Source organism: Colletotrichum navitas (genome assembly GCF_030913465.1).
Source record: "Colletotrichum navitas strain CBS 125086 chromosome Unknown LY79scaffold_279, whole genome shotgun sequence".
Lineage (NCBI taxonomy): Eukaryota > Fungi > Ascomycota > Sordariomycetes > Glomerellales > Glomerellaceae > Colletotrichum > Colletotrichum navitas.
In genome coordinates, this window is record NW_026850825.1 from 3,458 (window position 1) to 24,133 (window position 20,676).

Consider the following 20,676-nt stretch of genomic DNA (forward strand, 5'->3'; position numbering starts at 1 on the left):
GAAGGTTACTATCTCTCTGTTCATGGGCGCTCTAAAAGGTAAAGCACCAAGCCGGTGAGTACCGATGGGCCCCGGGGGATATGAATTGCTAACCAAGACTAGTCATGGGCACTGAGGTGCCCTTCTCTGTCTCCGAAATTTGGCGTAGCGCTTCGAGAGGGAGATGATGGAAACGGGGGGCAACCTTTATGAGCGTCGTCGTTTGTGGCCAGAAGCCGCTCCGAAGATTTCGAAGCGCTGGATCCTTGGAAGACGTGAAGAACGGCTTCTTCGCGGCTAGGTCAGTATGCGACCGTTGCTTGGCGAGCTGTTTTGTTGCAAGTCTATATAAATTGCTAATACAGTTAGCAGGCCAGCTTCTGATCGCACACGCCACGCCACGTTACTCAACGTCATCTCACTGCAAATGGGACTCAGATAGATGCCCTTCCCAAGAAGAGCCGTCGTGCGGCAGGGACAGACATGTTGACCTCGGTTTACAAAATCTACTCAACTAGCTCGAGAGTAAACTCCTTCACCAGCACTGAGCCCCCCAGTGCCTTCGTCGCGTAGTTGAAGACGGCGAATCGGAAAGCCAGGAAGTACTGCCATCTGTTGTGGCACCAGTAGTCGGGGCCCAGCTGCGTGAAGTTCTCTCCGTCGACGGAGTACAGCAGCTGGGCCGGGTTGTTCGCGGCGACCCCGAATGTGGGGTGCAAATCGGCGACGATCCGGAGGTAGACATCCGTGGTCCCGTCGGCAACCCCGGACAAGTCAATGTCCGACGCGGTGGCCGTGGCGACGACGGTGCCTTTGGAGGTGGTTTGCCAGCCGGCGCTCTCGGTGGCGATGATATCGTGCACGGCGACGAGCACGAGGGAGTCGCCCGCCTTCCGGAAGCCGATGTAGGCCGACTCGTCGCGGAAGATGGAAAGGCCGGCCACGTCGCCGTCGGCCATGTTGCCGAGGTTGAGGCGGAACGTGCCGCTGCTCTTGGGCCCCAAGACCCGGTGGGCGAGGGTGTTGCGCGCGCCGTAGAGGTCGTCGGTGACCGTCGCCGTGCGGAGCGTGAGTCCTTCGGCGCCCAGCTCCCAGGCCGAGTTGTCGGGGTTGTGGTTGAAGGCCCACTGGGGGGAGAGCACGGGGCCGTCAAAGGTGTCGGTGTATTCGCCGGCGGCGTTGACCTTCTTGCCGGTCTCGACGGGTACCGGGTATGTCTTGCCCCAGCCGCCGGCTTCGTCTGTCACGATGTGAGGCCACCCCTCCTCATCCCACGTCAGCGGCGCAAGGACCGGGATGCGTCCGCTGGGGTATGCGTCCAGGAAATCCATGTACCACCAGTCGCCGTTGGGGGTGTCGACAATTCCGCCCTGATGAGGCGTCCCGGAGTGCGAAATCGGGGATGCCATCCTGTCGAGGACCGTGTGCTCTGTGTACGGCCCCCATGGGCTATCTGCTTTCAGCACAAACTGGCCGTCGGCGGGCCTGGTCAACCAGATGTAGTAGCTTGAGTTGATATGATAGAACCGGGATCCTTCTAGATACCGTACCGAGTCTTCCCAAACAACCTAGTCTCGGATCAGCAATGGTTTTTCCAATGGGCTCTCGGGAAATGAATAATTGACGCTCACCTCCTTCCTCACCGGCCTCAGCCCGTCGGAGGAAAGCTGGGCAACGCTGATGTTGTACCTCCCATAGGCGGCGTACATGGTGTCGTCGTCGTCGACCAGGACTCCCACGTCGTAGAAGCACTCGTCGATGGGCGGCTGCGCGGTCCACGGCCCGGCCGGGTCGCTGGCGGTGAAGATCCAAGTCTTCATCTCCCCCGACTGGATGCAACCGTACCAGTAGAAGAGGCCGTTGCTCTCGCGGTATTGCAGGCTGCTCGCCCAGATGCCGTCAACGTAAGCACGGGAGGTGCCATTCAGGTAATACTCGTCGCCGAAGATGAGTTCGGGAACGGAGTTTCCGACGAACTCCCAGTCCACCAGGTTGTAGCTCTTCAACACGGGGGCGCCGGGGGAGTAGTGCATGGTGGAGGCCGTGTAGTAGTACGTGTCGTTGACGCGTATGACCTCGACGTCGGCAAGATCCTGCCACAGGACTGGGTTTGAAAAGGTGGCCTGCGCCACGACCGTGGCGACGATCGCCAGTAGCACCGATGATAGTTGAAGCTTCATATTTGGGTTTCCATGACATTGGGCAGATGGCCGCACTCCAAGCTCACTTGTATGAATACTACCTTTATACTCGCTGGCCTGCTCGGAATTGATGTCATGACGATAGGCGCACAGTGACTCCCCCGAGCTCGCCCTCCGCATCAACACAAAACCACAAGAACCATTGCTGCATTGCCAAGTTGCCCATTCACTTGCGCGCAAATAAGGCGCTCCCGTGGAACGAGGAGCCCGCTTCAGAGATGGGTGCCGATTGGTGCGCAACACCTGGGTTGGGGCTGATCTGGAGGCGGTTAATAAATGTGGAGTTGCAGGAATGCAGCCGAGAAGCGAGGAGAACTGATGGGATTTCTCCCGCATGCGGAGAAGCTGAAGAGTCGGCAGTTGGATACACTTACCGGCAATCCTGTGTGTCGAACCTCAACTCAACATTGTTGTCTAGTTGTGGATGTGTTTTGCGGCCCAGAGCGAGCAAGCCATCAAGGTGTATAGCCTATAAGATTAGCCGTACGTCGTTTTGGCTCTGTTATCATCGAGTTTTATCGCAGGGTGTTGCAGGGTATGTTAAGCGTCAATTACTACCCGCAATCAATGGCGTTGTTTTTGCGACAGTTACAAGCCTAGTTAGTTCTATAAGTCTTTATACCTTAGTAGTATAAGTGTAGCTTTAACGTCTAGGCGTCATACTCCTTGTAGGCTTAATTCCTATGTAGACCCCTAGTCTAATACCTAGAGGAAGAGTGATGACTAGACCACCTAGATTTTAGCAAGATGTACTTAATCAAAAGGTTAGAGGATATTTAAGTGTTGCAGTTCACACCTTGCCTGTACGTAGTATAGTGCTAAACTAGGGGGTATATTGCAGGGTGTTGCAGGGTACACTAGGCGTTAATTGCTGTCTGTAATTAACGGCGTCGTTTTCGTGACAAGTTTAGACTGGGTTAGTAATATTAAGGCCTCAGTTGATCCCGCGCTCGCTTCAGTTCCAGACCAGCAAATTTGGTATCTGAAGGCAGAAAGTTGATTGGTCGAATATAACAATACTGCCATGCTTCAGTGAGACGAAAATAGTACGTGAGTTCATGCTGCAAGTGATGGCCCCAAAAGAGAAATGAATTGTATTTGAGTACCGTTTGGCACCAGGCTCCGTTGCTTGGGCCAAATCATATCTGAATCCATGACTCTCTGGCATGTATTTCGGCGACCCTGGTTTGGTCTTGCTGATCGGCCGTTCTTGGTCCGGATCTAGTACCGGCACAAATATCAATCCGGCCCGATGCCGCCAGGCCCCTCCTCTTGCCGTGGCGTAGAGACAAATACGCCCACCGGAGAGCGGAACGAAGTTCGAACAATCATTACGATCGGGAGCAAACACGTGGTCGAGGGTAGTAGCGACGCCCAACTAGATGTCTCAGTGCAACCACGCCGCCCAGTTTCTCACATAGTTCTGACTGCTTTACTGGTCTCCCCGGCGGTCTAGGTGTGCTCTTACAGCGAAGAGCACCGTTCGACCGTATTCTTGTAGGGTCTTCCGAGTTCAAAATTCACCTAACTCTTTGGCACTTGTAACAGCAAGTGATATCTATGTCACGAGCGCTGTCATGATCCTCAGCTGATAATTCCTGCCAGATGAAGAGACTGGTGTCACCGCTTGGACGCATTGGTGACAAATGCGATTTTCTCGCTTTGGGGCGCCCATCGAGTATAATGGATGGCAATATCTACGGACAAGAGAAAGCACACGAAGAACCAAAAAGAAGACAATGACGATGAGTGTGAACATATGTGCATATTGTGTGGTAGCTCCGGCGACGACACTGACGGTAGCCGAAGCGGCGGTGATGGAAGCGGCAGCAGCAGGGTCCTAGCAATGAACTCCGTGGATTAGTCCTTGATCAGGGAGAGCCAAATCATAGCTGGGGTTATGCTGTTCGAGCGACGGGGCAGTTTTGCCGGTGGCCGAAGTATAACTAACGGGGCGTGAGCCGGTCCCAAGCTACCGGATCGAGATCATCGTTGAATTCACTGCCATCGTCGCCTTGAAAGTACGTGTCTCGGTCGAAATTACTTCTTAGTGCCGAAGCTACTCATTCATCCCCGTGGACGGCAGTAACGGCAGTGGGACGGACCTTTGGACTTGCTGAGCATGCTGATCCTAGTCGGGTTAAATAACACAATGGGTGAGGAAATAACAGGGTGTGACCAGTGCGGAGATACAATTAATTTGCGAGTGTCTATCCGTAATTATGAACTGTACATCACTGGTAGTGGAGGATCGTGTATTTCTTTCGGACCCTCACCAAAGACCGCCCCCTATGTAAGATTCTTCAATCAATTGCAGCACACCTTCAACGGCGCCAAGTCGATGGCAGTGACGAAACAAGTTCCGTATGCGAAGTACAGGCGTAGAACAGCATCCAATCTCACGACTGACAGTGAACAGGATGTTAATAGGACTAAACGTTAACTGCTACTGTCCTAAAAGTATGCCCTATGTAGCTCGACCGGCGCAGGGTTCCGCGAAACTAGGAAGTCATGAATCGTATAACTGGGCCCTTTGTGTACAGCACGCCTTTAAGTTTAGAGCAATCCAATACCAATAAACTTATGGCCTAGATGTAGATTACAGAAGTCAACCCCGTTCCTGTTTCCGTGTGGCGCCTTCTGGATCATGAGACGCGGCCGCATTGCTCCTCGCGGCTTATTGCCTTGAGCAATTTCAGGTATTGGACAGGCACTGCCTTGCGTATTGTACACTTCGAGCCGGACGGGACTCTCGGAATCACCGAGAGTGTTTGAATTTGGCCAAATTAAACTCTTGTTGGTCTGAGGGGTACCCAGAACTGTACTTTTGGTGAGTGGAGAAGACCTCCCGGTATCGGCCAAACTCTCGAGAGAATGCCCGGCGTACGTGTGGACACAAGACTAAGATTTTGATCAGTCTGTGTGATTTAGCTTTGGTAACAGGAGTATGGTTTGAAAGTCATGTGAACGCGGATACTCGTCCATGCCCCCGAAGGTTAGATGACGTGGACAATTGCGCGCACATTGACATGGGACGTCAGTCAAGTGCAATTGAAGATTCAATCAATTTGCACCTATGACAATGTTGATGTTTTCAAGAATGCCTTGCTCTGCTATTGCGGAATCGGGTATGATAAGGACGAATTGGGTGGCAGCCTTATCATCGTATCCTCATATAGAAGTCACCATCTATAATAAGAGCACGTCGATCAAATTTACAGAGAAGTTGCCCCAATTTTTATAATGACTTTGAGCAATATTGCAAGGATCCCCAAAACTTTAAGACGGACACGAATCAAGATGGTTCCCGAAACCAATAATTTTACACTGTTTAACTTGCCAAAGGCGTGACGTCGCCCGAGATTACTAGGAAGTCCAACGCCATGGTAGGGGAATCACGACAAATCAGGGTTACCTGTGGAGATGGCTGTGCCTGTTTGTCGGAAGAGACCTAGGAGAAAAAGTCAAAACGATACGAATGAACACCAAGATGCTTTTACATAGTAGTACAGCCCAATGAGCCTCCAAGTCCCACTAACACACCGTCGTGGCCGAGGGTTCCTTGCGAGCATCCGGAATGCTACCCCCCACGCAGCCAAGACGTCGGTTCCCTTTTTTTCTCGGGGACAGGCGAGGACTTCTATAAGTAGCGGAAGGGTCGCTGGTGCCGTGGAAGGCTTTTGGAACCATCATTAGCCTCCAGCTCTTCGATCCAGTCACTCATTTAGAAAACAACACTTGTTCCAATACCAACTTTTATTCACCCGTTTAACTCGTATCAAACTATTGTTGCACTCTTCCAACTCGACCAATCAAAATGCAGATCTCTGGACTCTTCTCCATTCTCGCCGCCGTTGGTGTTGTGGCCGCGTTGCCTGTAAGTTCAACCAGTTTTGTCGTCTTCGCCCAAAAATTCCTCCAAGCTATCGACAGTTACGACAGACATCTGCGGTGACAATCAGGGACGTTGTGTTAACGAGTTGAACAACAGAGCAACACCTCCTGCCCGGGCGCTACTATCGACTACGTCGTGAAGAGCAACGACACTTTGACCTCGATCGCCAATGAGTACAAGTCGGGCATCTGCCAGATCTCTTCGCTCAACAAACTCAGCAACCCCAACTACGTCCTTGCCGGCACTACCCTGAAGGTTCCGACCAGCCTCTGCGATCCCGACAACTCCTCCTGCCTGCCCTCCTCGGGTGGCGACGCCCCATGTGTCATCAAAGGACCCGATAGCTGGACCGTCCAGTCAGGCGAAACTTTCTACATCATCGCCCAGAAGCTTGGCCTCAACTACCGCGTTCTGGAAGCTGTTAACCCGGATGTCGTGGCTACGGACATCGCCATCGGCCAGGTCATCGACGTTCCTGTCTGCCCCTGTGCCTAGTTTAGTGCTTTTGGGCTGTTCATCTGTTTGGAGAGCTTCGGTGTTAAATTGATGCATCTTCCAAATACGAGAGCTTGACGATCAGCTTGACGATCGTCGCGCCAAGGTTATAATATCTTGGAAGAGTGCTATATATTAGCGATAATTTATCTAATAGAGATGGATGTTGATATAATGAACCTTAGTTCAGTTTCATGCGGTGCCTTGAGGAATGTTGGACTGACTTTGGCAAAAACACGGGCAGCTATGCGAGCAAAATGCTTGCATGACTACCTAATCTCTGACCCGAGAGAGGCACTCTTGTATGATCTTCTGATTATACTAGATTTCTGACCTGTTTCGGCAACCTGCCTCTTGGGATTTTCCCATAGAATATTAAATCAAAAGCAAGTTCACTCTATGCGGAGCGTTTTGGAATCCATACCAGAAGTCAAACTTACAATGGCCTTGTTAGTGAAATTGCCCTCTATTACAAACCAAAGCAGTGTTTGTAAATTATTAAACTGTTAGTATTACAGGCAATTGATTGATAGTAGTAATAGTGTAGATAAACTATGAGTTACTAAGGTTGTTAATTAATTAGTTAAAGAAGGAGAAAGTAGCTACTGCTGTAGATATCACGTGAACGTAAGCAACCAAGGCAGGTCACATGACCTCAGATTAGCTCCGCTTCACCACCGGTTGGGCCGGTGGGTGATACCGCAACACAAGCAGATTTCTTCTGGCCGCTGTACTCAGACCACCGCCGTCTTTTCGACTTCTTTAAATTTCTGCTGGGCATGGACTCTGGCGACTCCAGCCGCAGAGTCCTCACCATCGAAGAGCATAGAAATCTCTTCCAGTGTCGGACCCTTGGTTTCGACGAAGAAGAAGTAGATGACTAGACACTCGATGACCAGGCTGTGCAGGAGACTTGTTAGCTAATACTTTCCCCCGTATAGAGCGAGGCCACAGAGCTTACACAGCAATGTAGACAAAATAGAACCGCCACTGCAACTGCTCAAGACCTAGAGGGTTGACGTATTGGTTGAAGACGCCACTGAGCGCGGTGAAGCAGAAGCAGAGGTTGAGACCCTTGGCGCGGATGTTGAATGGCAGGATCTCGACCGTGTACGACACGGTCAGACCAGGCCAGGCAGCTCCGGCGACACCGTAGAAGACGAATATCATGGCAACCACGGCGATACCCGCCGAGGACGACTCGGTTTGGGCGTATACCGCGCTGCAGGCCGTCCAGATGGAGAAGGAAATCAACATGCCCACGCCAGCGAAGAGGAAGAGCACGCGGCGTCCGATTCGGTCAACAAAGAAGGCCGCAGTAAGGGAGACGAGCCAGGACCAGATTGTAAGCCCGCCATTGATGTATGACTGAGTGATCGAGCTGGAAGGAGCATTCAGTTAAACTTCATGTACGGCACCGAACGGTACGGACGGTACGGCTTACTCTTTGATTCCAATGGTACCGAGAATGACGGAAAGCTTGGAGAAGCCGAGTTAGCAGACGCCTCGGTATGAACTTTGACCGTTTCTTTTTCTTTTTCTCACATACATAGTACGACACCAGGCCGTTTCCACTGCACTGAGAGAAGATGGCCGTCGCGATGATCAGCCCGCAGCGCTTACGATTGCCGGGGGTGCGAACCAGCTCCATCCATCCGCTCTGCGAGGAAGCCTCCCTCTCCAGCCTCAGAGTAGTCGAGATCTCGGCTAGTTCCCAGCGCACGAACTCGTCGCTCTCGTTGTCGTTGCCGTGGTACTTGACGAGGACGCGCCGAGCCTCGGCCTCTTTGCCCTTGCTGATTAGCCATCTCGGGCTCTCTGGGAGAAACCAGATGGACAGCAGCTGGATGCCCGGCATCAAGCACTGCAGACCCGTGGGAAGCCTCCACTGGATGTTTCCGGACTGGTTGACGAGGGTACCGAGGCAGGTCCATGCCGAGATGATGCTGCCGAGGTACCAGAGAGTGTTGTACAGGGTCGTGACTTTGCCCCTGTGCTGTGGGTGCGCGACCTCGGTGATCAGGAGGGGACAGGTGGCGTTGGAGATGTTGGAGCCGGCGCCCATGATGAAGCGGCCGATGAGGTACATGGCGTCCCTCTTGGAGCCGGCGCCCACGGGAAAGGACTGCAGCAGGGCGCCGAATATGACGATGATGCAGCCAATGGCCGTGCCCCATTTCCGGCCAAGACCGTCGGCGATGTAGGGAGCGAAGAGCAGGACGAAGAGACCGCCGAAGCCGGGCATGGCGCCGAAGATTCCGAGTCGACTTCCGGCGGGATGGTCAAAGTCTGCAAGCGAGAGCTTGGTTAGCACAGGAGAAGGACAACTCCATCCGAAGTTCTCGTCATAGTGAGCAGAAAAGGGAACCGGCTCCTATAACCAGCCAAACGAGAGGTTGCCAATGCACTTACAGCCCTGCCACGATTGCATCGTCTGGAGGCCGTTCAGCAAGCTGGCGTCGTACCCAAGGGTTGTAGATCCCAGGAAGAGGAAGACCATATTGAGGTAAAGCATCCTGAGTTGGGTCTGCCTGTACCATGGTGCCGTCGTTGCCTCGGGAGGTTGCAAATGAGCATCGTTTATGTCGACAACATCGACGTGGTCAACGCCACCGCTTTCCTTCTGCTCGCGTGCCATTGCTGGATTTGTCTAGGTGCAAGCTCCCGAGACTTGCGAAAAAGGGGATCGTAGCTGAAGACTGAACGGACAGAGAGGAAATGGCGTTTTGTTCGTCGCTACCGGGGCGCCGGGCTGTTCATCCCATGTCCCTCGAAATCGATGCATGAACGAGTGTACTTATAAGAACCCCAAAGGTATTTCCAGGGCCTGCAATGTCGACTTCGCTCGATGTGCATCAAATGACCCCCCTTTCAATAGTCCACCGCCGCGACGGTGATGGCAGAGGTGCTACACCCAATCACAGGTCAAAGGGGTCGAGCAACTGCTGCTGTTTGTTCCTACGAGGCGTCACGAAACGGGTTCGAGGTCTACCAAGAGAGATACCCGAGGCTTTGGTCGACAGTGGACCGGAAGGTCTGCGTCAGGGGCGAAACATCATGAGCCTAGAGACAAGAGTGGACGGAACGAAACCTCGAGGGCAGGGTCCAATAACGAGCTCCCCACACTCCCCGCATTGGAATCCGGGAAATCTGCTCGCATGGCCCCTTCTGGTGCCAGCCGTGTATCTTTTTTGCGGGGAATGAGGTGGTGTGTTCAGTTGAATAGAATCATAGAGAACGCGCATCCCGGTAATTCGGCCCAACCAGCAAGCAGCACGCATAACTCAGTTGCATACAATAGTCGTCGAGAACGCCCGCCGGAGCATACTTACACCGAGGAGCGGGAACGATAGAGTTCTTGACCCGTCTGAAGCTATGCCGTTCGAGGCTTAGGTGTGACTCGACCCATGACGGCCTGGTGCAGGGCTTTTCCCCCGCAAACGCGATGGCGGTCCAGTATGCTTTTAGACCTACGCAAGCCCCGATGTTTCTCCTCGGACCGGCCTCTTTCAATATGCTCTCTCTCGTTTCATCTCTACAACCCCTCATTTATCCCTCCTTCGTCGGTCTTGGCGGTTGACTCTTAGAGACAGCGCGAACGCGGGAGTATCACCGGAACAACCATGCCCCCACGGGCCGCATTTTGCCAAGACCAGTTCTCTCCGCAATACAGCCGATCCGACCTGCCACTGACAGGTCAGACCAGACCGGAGAACTACCACAGGATCGAGCCACCAAGCACCTAGTGTCTAGACGAACCAACCAAGCACGCCGTACGAAACGAAACAGGGACCGGCGTACCTCAGCCCAGCGGTGGAGCAGAGCGGCTCAGTTCCAGCTGGTGGGTCCGTCCAGGTAGCGTACGAAGCTCGAGCTGCATGTTGTGGTATGATGTAGGTAACCTGACATTACCGGTGCCCATCCTTTGCGGACTTGGACTAACCGACAGGATACCTGCGAGCAGTTGACCGGGGCGCCATGGAGTTGGACGGAGCATCGCAACCGCCGGATACAACCAGGCCCCTTTCCTCATTGTCAACGGATCTCACCTCGCCCGTCAGTGGTAGCAGTAGGCCGAGGCCCAAGAATAAGATCATCAGGAACCAGAACGCCTGCGATGCCTGCCGGGACCGTAAAGTTAGGGTGAGTCAGAAAACTCACTGAATCTCTTCTACAATATGGCTATCCCTTCCCCCCCAAAGAATATGTGCTTGCTTTCGTACTCCATCGGATCAAGTACCCGGTGGCTATGACTCAGTTGACTGTTACTTCACCAACACCTAAACACCAGACTTGACTAACATGGTCGGCAGTGCCTGTACGGACCGGGGGGAGGCCGATGCCAAGGGTGCACGTTTCTCGACATACGTTGCACACATGATCGGCCGCGGAGGCGAAGAGGGCCGCCGAACAAGTTCCGTTCAACCCCGGTCTCTGAATCGCTGGGTTCTGCCTGGCTTTATACCATAGACTGACCAAGAATTGCAGACATGCAGAGCAGCACCGCCAGCTCCAGCAGCACCAGCAGCCGGGCTCTGCCACGGCATCCACCGCCAGCTTTCAGAGCCCGCCGGCATCCGTATCAGATGTCACATCGCCGGACCAAGGTCTCGGCTACCAGGGCTCACCAACTTCCTCATATCCCACTGAGACACCTCAGTCCCGCACCCTCCCTCAGCCCCGCGTCGTAGTCGCTGCCGGCGCCGCCAGCCGCTCAGCGGCGGACCTGCGCGCCATCATAGGCCCGCCGAGCCCCAGCGCGGACCAGCACGGCGACTGGCTCTCCCTCTTCGCTCCCGAGGAGCTCGTCTACCGCATGCTGGACGACTGGTTCGAGAAAGTCCACGCGCTCGCGCCGGTGCTGCACCGGCGGCGGTTCATGCACCGCCTCAGGGCGGGCGAGGCCAACACGGACCGAACGTTCTGCGCGCTGCTGGTGAGCGTCTGCGCCGCCACCACGGCCACGTTGCGGCGGAACAACTACGGCCCCGTGACGGTGGAGCGGTGCCTGGACTTCATCGAGGAGCACGGCCTCCTCGACCACGGGCTGAGGAAGCCGTCGTACTCGCTGGACTGGTGCATCGCCATGTACAACATCGGCACCTCGGCCAGCTCGATGAACGAGGACGGGCTCGGGGACATGGGGTCGTTCCACGGCATGTCCGAGGCGGCGGCGGGGGTGAGGTTTCTGGTCTACTACCGCATGGCGGACCTGGACATGTCTCAGCAGCAGTTGCTGAAGCGGCTCTTTTGGCTGCTGTTTGCGGCATATTGGTAAGTGGGCGACGGGAGCCGAGCCCTTATTCCCTCCCCTCCCCTCCCCTCCCCTCCCCTCCCCTCCCCCATATAGCAGCTCCCACATACGTATTCCCCACGGAAAGCCGGGGATGGGACGGAGAATAGCGCTCGGTCAACCGTTGACATTCATTACTCGTTGCAGCAGTGCAGACATATTCGGAAAGCTGTCGGTGAGCCTCGTCTCCCACCAGGAGAACCGCGCCCACCTGCGCCCCTTGCCCCTGACGGACTCGCAACTCGACACGGGGCCGCAGCTGTCGACGGCGGAACTGGCGCAGTGGCACGGCGACGCGACGTCGTACGTGCCGGGGCTGAACCAGCTCAGCGACCTCTTCCTGACGTGGCACGAGGCGCAGACGGCCCCCATCAGCCTCTTCGGCGGGCAGGAAGAGGCGCTGAAGCACTTCCTGTCGAGGATCCAGGCCATCACGGACGTCTTCCCGCCGGAGCTGCGCTGGCGCGGGGGTCTGTCCCGGCCGCCGCACGTGACGGAGGGCCACGACACGCAGATCGCCAACCTGCTCATCACGGGCCTCAACATCCGCTCCAACCTGCTGCAGAAGTTCGGGTCGGCCGTCGAGACGCACGCGCTCGAGCACCAGCGCATCGTCGACGACCTGCTGGAGATCCTGTACCGCGTACCGCAGCACGTGCTGGAGCAGAACGGCAGCAGCCTGATCCCGAAGCTGAGGGACTGCGGGGCGGCCTACATGGAGCAGATGAACATTAGCGGCTTGGGCGGCCCGCAGAGGCTGGTGAGCGAGAGCGCGAGGCTCAAGCTGGAGAGGCTGCTGAGGAAGTTGGACGATATCGACTGCTGGCCGGGGCCCTCCGTGATAGTCGAGGGCCAGCAGAGTAGCAGGCAATGAAGGAGGAGGGAAAGTAACCACCCCGCCCTACATCCGAGCCACTACTATTACCACTACTATTACCACTTATTCCTTAGGCTTGCCGCCTACCTATACGTAACTTTTGGCCTTACTAGGATAATTCAGATGCACTAAGTTTATCTGGACTATCTATATTACTAGTATATGTATTTCTTACCTACTAGATATGTTTCATAGTAGTAAAGGTGCTATTAGGTAATAAGGGGACTTGTGTGTGTGTGTGTGCGACACAGAAAGCAAATCAAGTTGCTGAGATACTTGTCCAAGGCGGTCCTTGTGAAAGACGTAAAAGTAGATAATTACCCAATATAGATAACCCCCCCCCCAAGAGAACCGAGGTACGGCGGTTCACTGGCGTGAACCGGCCATCATATTTCCAGTTCGAGGGCGGCTACCATGTCCAACAACCTTGTAACTCCCCGCATTCATCCAATGGTTTCCATATGCCTTGCGTTATGTCGTACTGCGGGGTAGTTCTCTTCTCCAAAGATTCCGAAGCCGGGTACAGTATCATTGTGAATTACAAGGGGGGGAGGGGCCAACAAACACATGCGAAGTATTTCCGAGATGAGATTCATACCGGGGCCCGGCAGCTCCCTACCAACCGGAATCAGGCCGGACGTGGGGTGTGCTAACTGCAAAGGATCATATCTGGGCGAGGGACGCTCATACGTTTGTCGCCAACAGCGGTTTTTGTGTTCCCTACCGGTAATACCTAGAACACAGCTGGGGTCAGCACACGTACGGCTCATGGATGAGCTTGTTGGTCTTGCGAAGAAAAGCCGAGGAGGGGGGGATGTCAATCGGCCCTACTGTCGGGCGATCTTGCTACCACCCCGGTTTAGGCCACAAGTGTGCAGGAGTCTCTCGCTCTGAAGCGGTTCAAGTGGACGAGCGGGCGGTATCCCGCGTGGACGAATGTACCAGCAGCAACTTACCGTCGGAAGTAAAGGGCGGACAGAGGCCGTGGTAACGGGGACCATGCCGAAAGTTGTCAGACGACGTGGAAGCAGCCCGATGATATAATGCTCACTCGAAGGCCATCTGAGCTTATTTCACCCGGACGACATGCAACGAGGCTTTGCCATTGGCCGTCTCTAGCTTACCTGCTCTGTTATACCGACCCTCTTCCTTCGTCTTTCTTCCTCATGCAACCCCCCCTTCTTCATCTCTCTCTGATCTCTTCACGCTGCTCTTAGACGGAATCATCAGTCTCTCTCGCCCGCCATGACGGCCGCCGAGGAATCCCCGGAATCACAGCTCCCCCATCTCCGCCGCAGCAATGGCAACACCCAGCTCATCCTCAAAGGCAAGCCGTTCCTCATGCTCTCGGCCGAGCTGCACAATTCCTCCATGTCTTCTGCGCGCTTCATGACCGAGGTCTGGCCCGCGATGAAAGCCAACCACATCAACACCCTGCTCGGCGCCGTGGCCTGGGAGGACATCGAGCCGGTCGAGGGCCGGTTCGACTTCTCGGAACTCGACGCCGTGCTGGACGGCGCGCGGGAGCACGGCATGCACCTTGTTCTCCTGTGGTTCGGCACCTACAAGAACGGCATCTCGACGTATGCGCCGCACTGGGTCAAGCGCGACACGAAGCGCTTCCCCCGCGTCCAGTGCCTCGAGGCTGGCGGCGTCAAGCGCACCATCGAGATGGTCAGCCCGCTCAGCGAGGAGGCGTGCAGGGCCGACTCCCGCGCCTTCGCCGAGCTGTGCCGCCACCTCGCGCGGGTCGACGCCGAGCACAACACCGTCCTCATGATCCAGGTCGAGAACGAGACCGGCCTGCTGGGCGACTCGCGCGACCGCTCGCGCCGCGCCGACAAGGCCTTTGCGGAACCCGTGCCGGAGGGCCTCCTCGACCACCTGAGACGACGGTCGGCCGATCTGCACCCCAAGTTCAGGGCGCGCTTCGGCGAGGCCCCCGCGTCGGGCGCGCACTCGTGGAACGACGTCTTCGGGGGCGGCCCGGCGGCCGACGAAGCCTTCATGGCCTACCACATCTCGTCGTACGTCGGCCGCGTGGCCGCCGCGGGCAAGAGGGAGTACGACATCCCCATGTACACCAACACGTGGCTCAACTTTGACGACCTGTCCGACCTCGACCTCCGCGGCGTCCCCGCCGCCGACGGAATCGTCGGCGGCGGCGCCGAGCCCGGCGTGTACCCCTCGGGCGGGCCCTGCCCCCACGTCCTCGACATCTGGCGGCACAACACGATCTTGACGGAGGACAAGGCGCTCGACTTCCTGGCGCCGGACCTGTACTTCCACAACTACGAGGCCGTGTGCCGGGACTACACGGCGCAGGGGAACCCGCTCTTCATCCCGGAGCAGCGGCGCGACGAGAAGGGCGCGCGGCGGGTGTGGCTGTCGTACGGGACGTACGGGGCGCTGGGCGCGAGCCCCTTCGGCATCGACACGGGCGCCGAGGTCGTCGGCCGCGAGTTCAAGCTGCTGGCGCAGGTGGCGCCGTGCCTGCTCGCCGCGCGGCCCGAGGAGCGCATGGGCTTCTTCTTCGACGAGGAGGTCGACGCGTGCGGCCGGGGCGAGAGGTGGACGCGGGCGTTCGGCGACCTGGAGGTCACGGTCGAGCGCGCCTTCGTCTTCGGCAAGCCCGGCCCCGGCGGCGGGCTCGTCATCCACCTCGGCGGCGCGCGGTTCCTCGCCGTCGGGCGCGGGTTCAACGTCCGGTTCCGGAGCCTGCGGCGGGAGGCGACCTTCACCGGCATCCTCGCGGCGGCGGAGAAGGAGGCGGCGGCGGACGGGACGCTGCGGACGCTGCGGGTGCTGAACGGCGACGAGACGCGCAGCGGCGCGTTCCTCATCATGCCCAACGACGACCCGGACTACGGCGGGTTTCCCATCGCCGTGACGGTGCCGGCGAGGACGTGCATCGCCGAGGTGGAGGCCTACTGGGTCGCCGAGGACGAGGAGGACCGGTGAGCGGTATAGGGCGACGGTGATATGCCAAGCGGGAGGGAGGAGGGGGAGGGGGGGATGCCCGTCACCTCGGGCGGGCATGCATAATGAATCTGCGATACGGGACGATGTTGGGAACATCGAGCCTAGGGACGCAGGTATAACGGCCGATTTAGAGACAGCACAAGAACAAGAAAGAGTTTACGACATTTCACCCTTGATGTGTTGTATTGCATAGGACGCCTGGCTTGGGCCGTACTGTGAGATGCTCATCTCATGATTCTTCCTTGATAACTTATCGACGGCCCGGTCACAACCCTCAACTCCTGTCCCCGCGCCAAAGGGCGTATTATTGACAACTCTGACGTAGCACACACACGTCTCGCCACACAGGTCTGCGCATAAAAGCAGTTGACAATGCATAAGCTGCGGCTTCAAGCTTTCTCCTCTTTTCAAGATCGTCCAAGAAGACCGATCTAAAAGCTCCAACTCCCAAGAGATACATCTCCGTTGCCAAATCTCAACGTTGGCTTTACATCCTTAACCTGACTCTACGATACCGTTTCTCGTCAGCCGCCAGACATCTCCGGCTCCCAACACGGCCATCCAAAACATGTCCTCCGCGGAGCTGGGTCCCAAGCCCAAGACCATAACCGGGGGCTGCCTCTGCGCCGCCCTCCGGTACACCGTCACTTTCCCCGCCTCGCACGACTTCGCGTCAGGCGCGCTGACGTGCCAGTGCACGCAGTGCCGCAAGCAGTCGGGCGCCCTTTTCGTCGCCTTCCACCGCGTCCCGTGGCCCCTACGGTGGTCGTCGGCCGGCGGGACGCCGACGCTGCGGGAGTACAGCGTGACGCCCGTGGCGAAGCGCGGCTTCTGCGACCGGTGCAGCTCGTGGCTGTACTACCGCGTCGAAGGGGACGACGGGGCCAGCATCTGCGTCGGGTCGCTCGACCAGGAGGTCCTGGTCGGGGGGCCGGCCGGAGGGGACGGGTTCGCGCGGGCTCTGGTCAACGGGCTGGGCGGGCACGAGTGGTGCGAGAACGAGATCCCCGGCGTGACGGACGACATCCCGTTGCTGAGAAGGGGGAGGAGGAATCGGAAGAGCGGGGAGAATAGTTCGATTGCGAGGGCCAAGCTGTAAGAAGGGAACCGTTCAGGAGGATTCACGGCGAGTGTGGCCAGATTGTAACGAGACCACGTCGGGCATTTGCCAATTCAAACGCATGAGATTGGGGTATCTAAACAACATCTGCCAAACCGTGACGAACAACGAAGCCTCACCGCCCTCGCAGCCATCTCGCCGTGAGCCCCTTCCCATTCCTCCCCTCCTCGTCGTCGCCTTCGTCGCCATGGTACGCCTCCGGGCTGCCGTCGTCCCCGCGCTCGTTGGCGAGGCGCCACCGCCCGAAGGCCTCGTCGATGAGCGCGCCGACCTCTTGGCGCGTCCCGCCGACGACGCCGAGCGCCAGCAGCGCCTCCATCTCCTCGATCCAGTCCTGCACCCCGCGGAGCTCGGCCTCGCGCCGCCGCAGGACGTCCGGCAGGCCGCGGGTCTTGGCCCAGGTCAGCACGCCGGCGACGACGGTGTTGACGGCGCCCAGCGCGGTGATGCCGACGCGGTGGGTGCCGGCCGACGGGCCGAAGGAGGTCAGTATGGCGCCGACGACGAGCTGGGCGGCGTGGCAGGCGTAGACGGTGACGGCGGCGGCGATGCGGAGGGCCCGCTGGCGGCGGTGGGCGGCGACGGCGGCGGCGTAGATGCCGAGGGGCGCGGCGCGGGAGGATTCCAGGGCGTCGTCGTCGTCGTCGTGGCGGGCGTTGATCCCGACGGCGCGGCGGAAGAGGACGAGGCCGGAGGGGTCCGGGCCTGGGTCGTCGAGGGGGAGCAGCGGGGAGCGCTCGTCGCCGGGGCGGGGAGGGAGGGGTTTCGACATGGTGATGACTACTGTTCGGCAGTCGTCTCGGTAGCAAACAAGACGTAACGTAACAGCAGTGGTTTCGCGCCTTTGATGTGGTTTCCCGTGAACCCGGCAACGGGAGAGAGGGTTTCTTACGTCCCCCCCCCGGGGGCAACACCCCTTTATCGTGAGTTGAAGATGCGCGCAGGGCCGCCGCCCCCCCTCTCTCCCGTTACTATCAGCGACATGTCTGCAGACTCGAGGCCATCGTGGTGGGCACTCGGGGTCATACGAACCTCGCTCACCAGGCTTCTGATGCTGCGTTTCTGATACCTGGGAAGCGATAAGGACCGGTCACATTGGCGGTGTTTATGTAAATTATCTCAAGTGAAGACGCAAGTGTGCGCGCACTAGCACGGCGCGCTCCAGCGGGCCGCTGGGAAGGGGTGTAACGACGGAGACTGCCATTGGCCGCAGATAAAAGTCAAGATGAGACCAAAAGCGTCACTTGTCACCGGTCACACGCGGCGGTAGAAGCGTTCGTCGGGAGCGGGAAGGGAGGGAAAAAAACGCGCTGCCCCTGGAGTTCATCAGATGACGCCGGCTACGGGGTGGGTTGGTTGGTCTGGGACGGACCCTGATAAGGAACCCAAAGGGTTGGCCGCGACACCTTGGGACGATTTGAGGCCGTGGGCGGGAGAGGAACCCGAGCCAGAGTGAGGACCATTTCATGTGTGTGGCTCGGTGAACTTGAGCCTCGTCGGTGAACTTGACCGATGGGGTTGGTGTGTGGACAAGGAGAGACAGACAGACGACGCCAAGAACGGGGCTTCGTCTCGGTCAACAAACGTTCCTTTTCGGCGCGCAGTTTGGAGGCGGACTGGGCTATCTGTCACACATGGCTGCAGAGTGTTTGGTGTCAACAGCGTCGCGCGTGGCAAAGCCTGGATCACGGAGGTTGTAGTCCCGGGACAGCTTCTCCGGGGTGAATGAACTCGGCTCGCTTCGCGCCGCGCACGCCGAGGACGAGGCGATCGCTGACCTACCTCCCTTGATTTATGTTTTCAGCGGGTGGGCATTGTCGATGGAGATGGCGAACACGAGGTGCATTCCACCCGAGCTCAAATGGAAACACACCCGTTCGTTCGTTCGTTCGTGCGCCGTTTGCTGGCACACCGTCACCGTCACCGTCGATCGTGACGTCAGGCGATGATCGCAAGGGACTTGGACGCGTCGAAACCTCTCCACTGCGCGGTGTACCGTACGCACTCGTGAGATTCGTCGACCACTAGTGAGCCAGCTAGCCGTATATAGCTAGCAGCTTACCAATAACAGCTAGTGGATATCCACTGCGCTAGTCCTAATATAGAAAGCGGTTAACCTATTAACCTACCTATCTACCTACTTACCTACTTGCCTACTTGCTTATTAGCTAGCCTATCTAAGTTAACTTTACTAACCTACTAACTTACTTACTATAATATTTATAATACTTAACTGCCTACTGCTGCTAAGCAAAATTAACCTAAATATTATACCTTTATTATATAAGAAGATAAGTAAAAAGTCTACCCTTATTATTAACTAATAATATATACTAAAGAAGCTAATTTAATAAGTTAAATAGTCTTATGTTACGCAGGATATTACTAACTGATACTGCTCTCTAGAATAACGTTGCTTATTAATCTAACCCTTGCTCCTAAATATAAATACTTACAGCAGAATCTACTAAGCAAGGCAATATTTAAGAAACATAGATTATAGCACTATAGATAGAAGAAATAAGCTACTTTTAACTATATAAATTACCCCCTAAACGTACTACTTAATAATAGTTATAAGCCTAGCTTTAACTTAATTTATAAGTAATAATAACCTTTACTATTATAAAGTAGTATATACTTAGAAATACTTTTCTTAAAAACTAATACTTTTTCTTAACTTTATCTTACGCCTATAATACCTTTAGAAGTAATAGTAAGTCTACTAATTAACACTTACCTTTATAGCTTTTTAACTATATATAAAGATTAGTTCTTATAGTATATAAAGCTTTACTTCTATACTACTTAATATAAAGTCTAGTAATTTATTAATCTAGATAGCAAAAAGAAGCTCCCTAAGCACCTAAAAGCACCTACACTAGCTAAATATATTATAAAGTAAAACACTAAACGCTAAAGGTAATATAAAGCTAACCTTATAAGCTAGAATAACCTCTTAGTTAGCTAGTAAGTAAAGTAGTAAAGCTAAAAGCCTATTTAGCTAGTAGTACTTACTATTAATAATAAAGTAATAAAGTAAAAATAGATTATTACTATAAGTAATTTATTTTTTACTAAGCTAAGGATATATAAATAGTAAAAGGTAAATAACCTATTATTAAGCTAGGTTAATACTATAATTATAAAAAAGATTATAAAGGGTATATAGCTATAATTACTAAATAATAATATTAACTTTACCTTTTATATAACTATTTTAGAGATTAAATAATAATATACTTTTTCTTATAATATAGTAAGTAATATAGCCTATAATAATTATAATAAGATTCTTATATATACTTTATTAATAAATAACTTATTTACTTAGCTTAAAAAATAGTATACTACCTTAATAAAGGCTAAAGTATATAGTATTCTTAAGATCTAAGGCACTCTCTTAATTAAGACCTTTTTATGCACTATTAAGCAGTAAATTACTTTCTCCTAGGTAAACAGTAAGCTAAATAACCTTATAAAGACTAAATAATATAAAGGATAATAAATAACCTTAAGAGAATATAGTAAGTTACTAAGTAATTTATTATAAATAATACTTATAAAATCTTATAAAGTAATAAAGGTATATATAACCCTTATAAAAAAAAGTAAACTATAAAATAAGAAGTAGTACTTTAAATACCCTTATAAGAGGCCTAACTACCTATAGAAACCTATTAACTATAAGTATATTAAGTATATACTCTTTAGTAAGTCAAGGATTATTTAAGCTAACCTAAGTAAGTAAGTAGTAAAGGCTATTATTATAGAGCTTTTAAAGCTAAAGTAGTTAAACCTTAGGGATAAAGTATAAAAGAAGTAAAAAAAGGG

The 20,676-nt window shown here is 54.5% G+C and overlaps 7 protein-coding genes across 7 annotated transcripts; 4 read left to right on the top strand and 3 right to left on the bottom strand.

Annotated features, from left to right (window-relative positions):
• Positions 1-485: 485 nt before the first annotated feature.
• LY79DRAFT_531232 (family 43 glycosyl hydrolase) lies at positions 486-2,159 on the bottom strand (the record flags this gene model as incomplete). Its single annotated transcript, XM_060556244.1, has 2 exons — positions 486-1,547; positions 1,611-2,159. The coding sequence occupies 2 exons, from the start codon at positions 2,157-2,159 to the stop codon at positions 486-488; spliced, it is 1,611 nt and encodes a 536-aa protein (XP_060406701.1).
• Positions 2,160-5,877: 3,718 nt separating this feature from the next.
• Positions 5,878-6,686, top strand: LY79DRAFT_574128 (LysM domain-containing protein). Its single transcript, XM_060559554.1, has 2 exons — positions 5,878-6,057; positions 6,172-6,686. The coding sequence occupies exons 1-2, from the start codon at positions 5,998-6,000 to the stop codon at positions 6,568-6,570; spliced, it is 459 nt and encodes a 152-aa protein (XP_060406702.1). The 5' UTR covers positions 5,878-5,997; the 3' UTR covers positions 6,571-6,686.
• A 618-nt stretch (positions 6,687-7,304) lies between these two features.
• On the bottom strand, positions 7,305-9,208 carry LY79DRAFT_531245 (general substrate transporter; the record flags this gene model as incomplete). Its single annotated transcript, XM_060556245.1, has 5 exons — positions 7,305-7,470; positions 7,532-7,951; positions 8,015-8,049; positions 8,120-8,859; positions 8,983-9,208. The coding sequence occupies 5 exons, from the start codon at positions 9,206-9,208 to the stop codon at positions 7,305-7,307; spliced, it is 1,587 nt and encodes a 528-aa protein (XP_060406703.1).
• Positions 9,209-10,079: 871 nt separating this feature from the next.
• On the top strand, positions 10,080-13,032 carry LY79DRAFT_574133 (uncharacterized protein). The gene is made up of 5 exons (XM_060559555.1): positions 10,080-10,463; positions 10,535-10,713; positions 10,884-10,984; positions 11,059-11,844; positions 12,011-13,032. Exons 2-5 carry the CDS (start codon positions 10,549-10,551, stop codon positions 12,735-12,737), a joined length of 1,779 nt encoding a protein of 592 aa, XP_060406704.1. The 5' UTR covers positions 10,080-10,463; positions 10,535-10,548; the 3' UTR covers positions 12,738-13,032.
• A 953-nt stretch (positions 13,033-13,985) lies between these two features.
• Positions 13,986-15,701, top strand: LY79DRAFT_675476 (glycoside hydrolase superfamily; the record flags this gene model as incomplete). Its single annotated transcript, XM_060564449.1, has 1 exon — positions 13,986-15,701. One exon carries the CDS (start codon positions 13,986-13,988, stop codon positions 15,699-15,701), a length of 1,716 nt encoding a protein of 571 aa, XP_060406705.1.
• A 589-nt stretch (positions 15,702-16,290) lies between these two features.
• Positions 16,291-16,821, top strand: LY79DRAFT_675477 (glutathione-dependent formaldehyde-activating enzyme; the record flags this gene model as incomplete). Its single annotated transcript, XM_060564450.1, has 1 exon — positions 16,291-16,821. The coding sequence occupies one exon, from the start codon at positions 16,291-16,293 to the stop codon at positions 16,819-16,821; it is 531 nt and encodes a 176-aa protein (XP_060406706.1).
• A 136-nt stretch (positions 16,822-16,957) lies between these two features.
• LY79DRAFT_500940 (uncharacterized protein) lies at positions 16,958-17,302 on the bottom strand (the record flags this gene model as incomplete). Its single annotated transcript, XM_060553365.1, has 1 exon — positions 16,958-17,302. A coding segment is annotated over one exon (345 nt), but the record flags the coding sequence as incomplete, so codon positions are not given.
• Positions 17,303-20,676: the final 3,374 nt, after the last annotated feature.

Bases quoted from the DNA above. Each gene is read 5' to 3' on its own strand.
- LY79DRAFT_574128 (XM_060559554.1), top strand. From the start codon at position 5,998: ATGCAGATCTCTGGACTCTTCTCCATTCTCGCCGCCGTTGGTGTTGTG. The intron at 6,058-6,171 runs GTAAGTTCAACC...GTTGAACAACAG, and splicing joins GTGTTGTGGCCGCGTTGCCT to AGCAACACCTCCTGCCCGGG.
- LY79DRAFT_574133 (XM_060559555.1), top strand. From the start codon at position 10,549: ATGGAGTTGGACGGAGCATCGCAACCGCCGGATACAACCAGGCCCCTT. The intron at 10,714-10,883 runs GTGAGTCAGAAA...CATGGTCGGCAG, and splicing joins GCCGGGACCGTAAAGTTAGG to TGCCTGTACGGACCGGGGGG. The intron at 10,985-11,058 runs GTTCCGTTCAAC...CAAGAATTGCAG, and splicing joins CGAAGAGGGCCGCCGAACAA to ACATGCAGAGCAGCACCGCC.